The sequence below is a fragment of the Rhinopithecus bieti genome, unplaced genomic scaffold, assembly GCF_001698545.2.
Source record: "Rhinopithecus bieti isolate Rb0 unplaced genomic scaffold, ASM169854v2 scaffold_9899, whole genome shotgun sequence".
Taxonomy (NCBI): domain Eukaryota; kingdom Metazoa; phylum Chordata; class Mammalia; order Primates; family Cercopithecidae; genus Rhinopithecus; species Rhinopithecus bieti.
In genome coordinates this window covers 559,772-562,008 of record NW_016806979.1, presented here as the reverse complement: position 1 = coordinate 562,008, position 2,237 = coordinate 559,772, and the positions used below count along the sequence as shown (strand labels likewise).

Sequence of the window (2,237 nt, the reverse complement as noted above, 5' to 3'; positions counted from 1 at the left end):
TTCACCATGTTAGCCAGGATGGTCTCGATCTCCTGACCTCGTGATCCGCCCGTCTCGGCCTCCCAAAGTGCTGGGATTACAGGCTTGAGCCACCGCGCCCGGCCGAACTGGAAATTTTTTAAATGTATTAAATAACTTCTCATATTATTATTGAAGAAAATAGGTAGGTGTATGTTTATACTTGAAATATTCTTTTGGAGAGATTTGGCTTTTGGGAAAAGGTAGAATACTTATAAATCATTGCTAGGTCATTCATTTATGCTTAATAAAATTATAGCTGCATGCTAGTCTGATAGTAGTGGGTTCCCAGAACTTAATAACCTTAGTGTCACCAACGTTGGTATACAACCTCCCACTGCTAAACTTGACTGGCTTTAAAAAAAAAATTATAGGCCGGGTGCGGTGGCTCAAGCCTGTAATCCCAGCACTTTGGAAGGCCGAGACGGGCGGATCACGAGGTCAGGAGATCGAGATCATCCTGGCTAACACGGTGAAACCCCGTCTCTACTAAAAATACAAAAACTAGCCGGGCGAAGTGGCGGGCGCCTGTAGTCCCAGCTACTCGGGAGGCTGAGGCAAGAGAATGGCGTAAACCCGGGAGGCGGAGCTTGCAGAGAGCTGAGATCCGGCCACTGCACTCCAGCCCCGGCGACAGAGTGAGACTCTGCCTCAAAAAAAAAAAAAAAAAAAAAAATTATAGCTGTGGCCAGGTGCAGTGGCTCATGCCTGTAATCCCAGCACTTTGGGAGGCCGAGGTGGATTGCTTGAGGTTGGGAGTTCGAGACCAGCCTGGCCAACATGGTGAAACCCCGTCTCTACTAAAAATACAAAAATTAGCTGGGTGTGGTGGCGGGCGCCTGAAATCCCAGCTACTTGGGAGGCTGAGGCAGGAGAATCTCTTGAATCCGGGAGATGGAGGTTGCAGTGAGCCGCGACTGTGCCTCTGCACTCCAGCTTGGGCAACAGAGCCAGACTCTGTCTCAAAAAAACAAAAGAAAAGAAAAGAAAAAAAAATTATAGCTGTGAACTAGCATAAGGTATTTAGTATTAAGGAAGGAGACCACTACTCCTCCTGCTGCCCTCCTCCCCCAACCTTGCCTAGTTCACAAGACAGGAGGAAAGAGAGAAAGAAACAAAAGTAAGATAAATAGCCAGACAACCTTGGCACCAGCACCTGGTCCTAGGAGTTAAACAAAGTAATAACAATAACATCAACCCCTGGCCTAAACTACTTGTGTTATCTGTAAATTCCAAACACAGTAAGAAAAAAGCATAGTAAAACTTTCTGTTCTGTTAGCTGATGCATGTAGCCCCCAGTCACGTTTCCCACGCTTGCTCGATTTATCACGACCCTTTCACGTGGACCCCTTAAAGTTGTAAGCCTTTAAAAGGCCAAGTATTTCTTTTCGGGGAGCTCGGCTCTTAAGACGCAAGTCTGCCAACGCTCCCGGCCGAATAAAAAACCTCTTCCTTCTTTAATCCGGTGTCTGAGGAGTTTTGTCTGCAGCTGGTCCTGCTACAATATCCTATCTAGAAGACTCCAAAAGTAGCTGAGATGAAGAGGGGATAAAAATCTCAAGAACAAACTATGAGGTTTAAGAGTTATTGTAGCTATCCAAACCTGAGGTGTCCTCCTGATATTCCTTAACTGACGGCTTCAGTGTGCAACTCGTCAATAGAGGGGAATTGGGCACTCTCGAAAATAGCAAAATATTAATATCAAGCAAGCAAGAAGCTGTATTCTGCACGCTAGAAGATCCTTCACTAATACCTGCAAACCAATGATCACATGTAACATTTTAAAATACTAAAACTAAGCCATTCCTCCATGGCACCCGATCCTCTAGAAGTCCACGGGGAAAGCAGTCTTCGTGGTTTAAAAGTGAAGGCGGAGGCACGCTCCCGGCTCAGGCGGACTTTCCAGGCTGCTGGGTGGGTTACTCCACGCGACAGCGACAGCCAAACGGCAAGTTCCAGGAGCAGCAGCAGCAGCAGCTCATCAGGCTGGAAGCAAAGCCCCCTTCTCTTTCTCATGCCCCTCTGGGGTCAGTGGGCTTCCACTGTCGGCCACCGCGGCTTCCGCCCGCACCTGCCCTGCTCCCAGCATGGGATGCGATAGGCCCCGCCCCTCCGCGGCAGACCACGCCCCATCTGCCCCACCCCACCCCCCCGTCGGGCCAGGCCCCGCCCCGTCAGACCCCGTCCCGCCCACTCCACGGCCCAGTCAGCCGCTGCAG

The 2,237-nt window shown here is 49.5% G+C and overlaps 1 protein-coding gene across 1 annotated transcript in view; it reads right to left on the bottom strand.

The window, feature by feature from the left end:
• OGFOD3 (2-oxoglutarate and iron dependent oxygenase domain containing 3) overlaps nt 1-2,001 on the bottom strand; it is a 25,291-nt gene extending 23,290 nt beyond the window's left edge. The window contains exon 1 of the mRNA XM_017879170.1: nt 1,772-2,001. Coding sequence (XP_017734659.1) covers nt 1,772-1,798 — 27 coding nt within the window. The 5' untranslated portion in view covers nt 1,799-2,001. The remainder of the gene's footprint in view (nt 1-1,771) is intronic.
• Nucleotides 2,002-2,237: the final 236 nt, after the last annotated feature.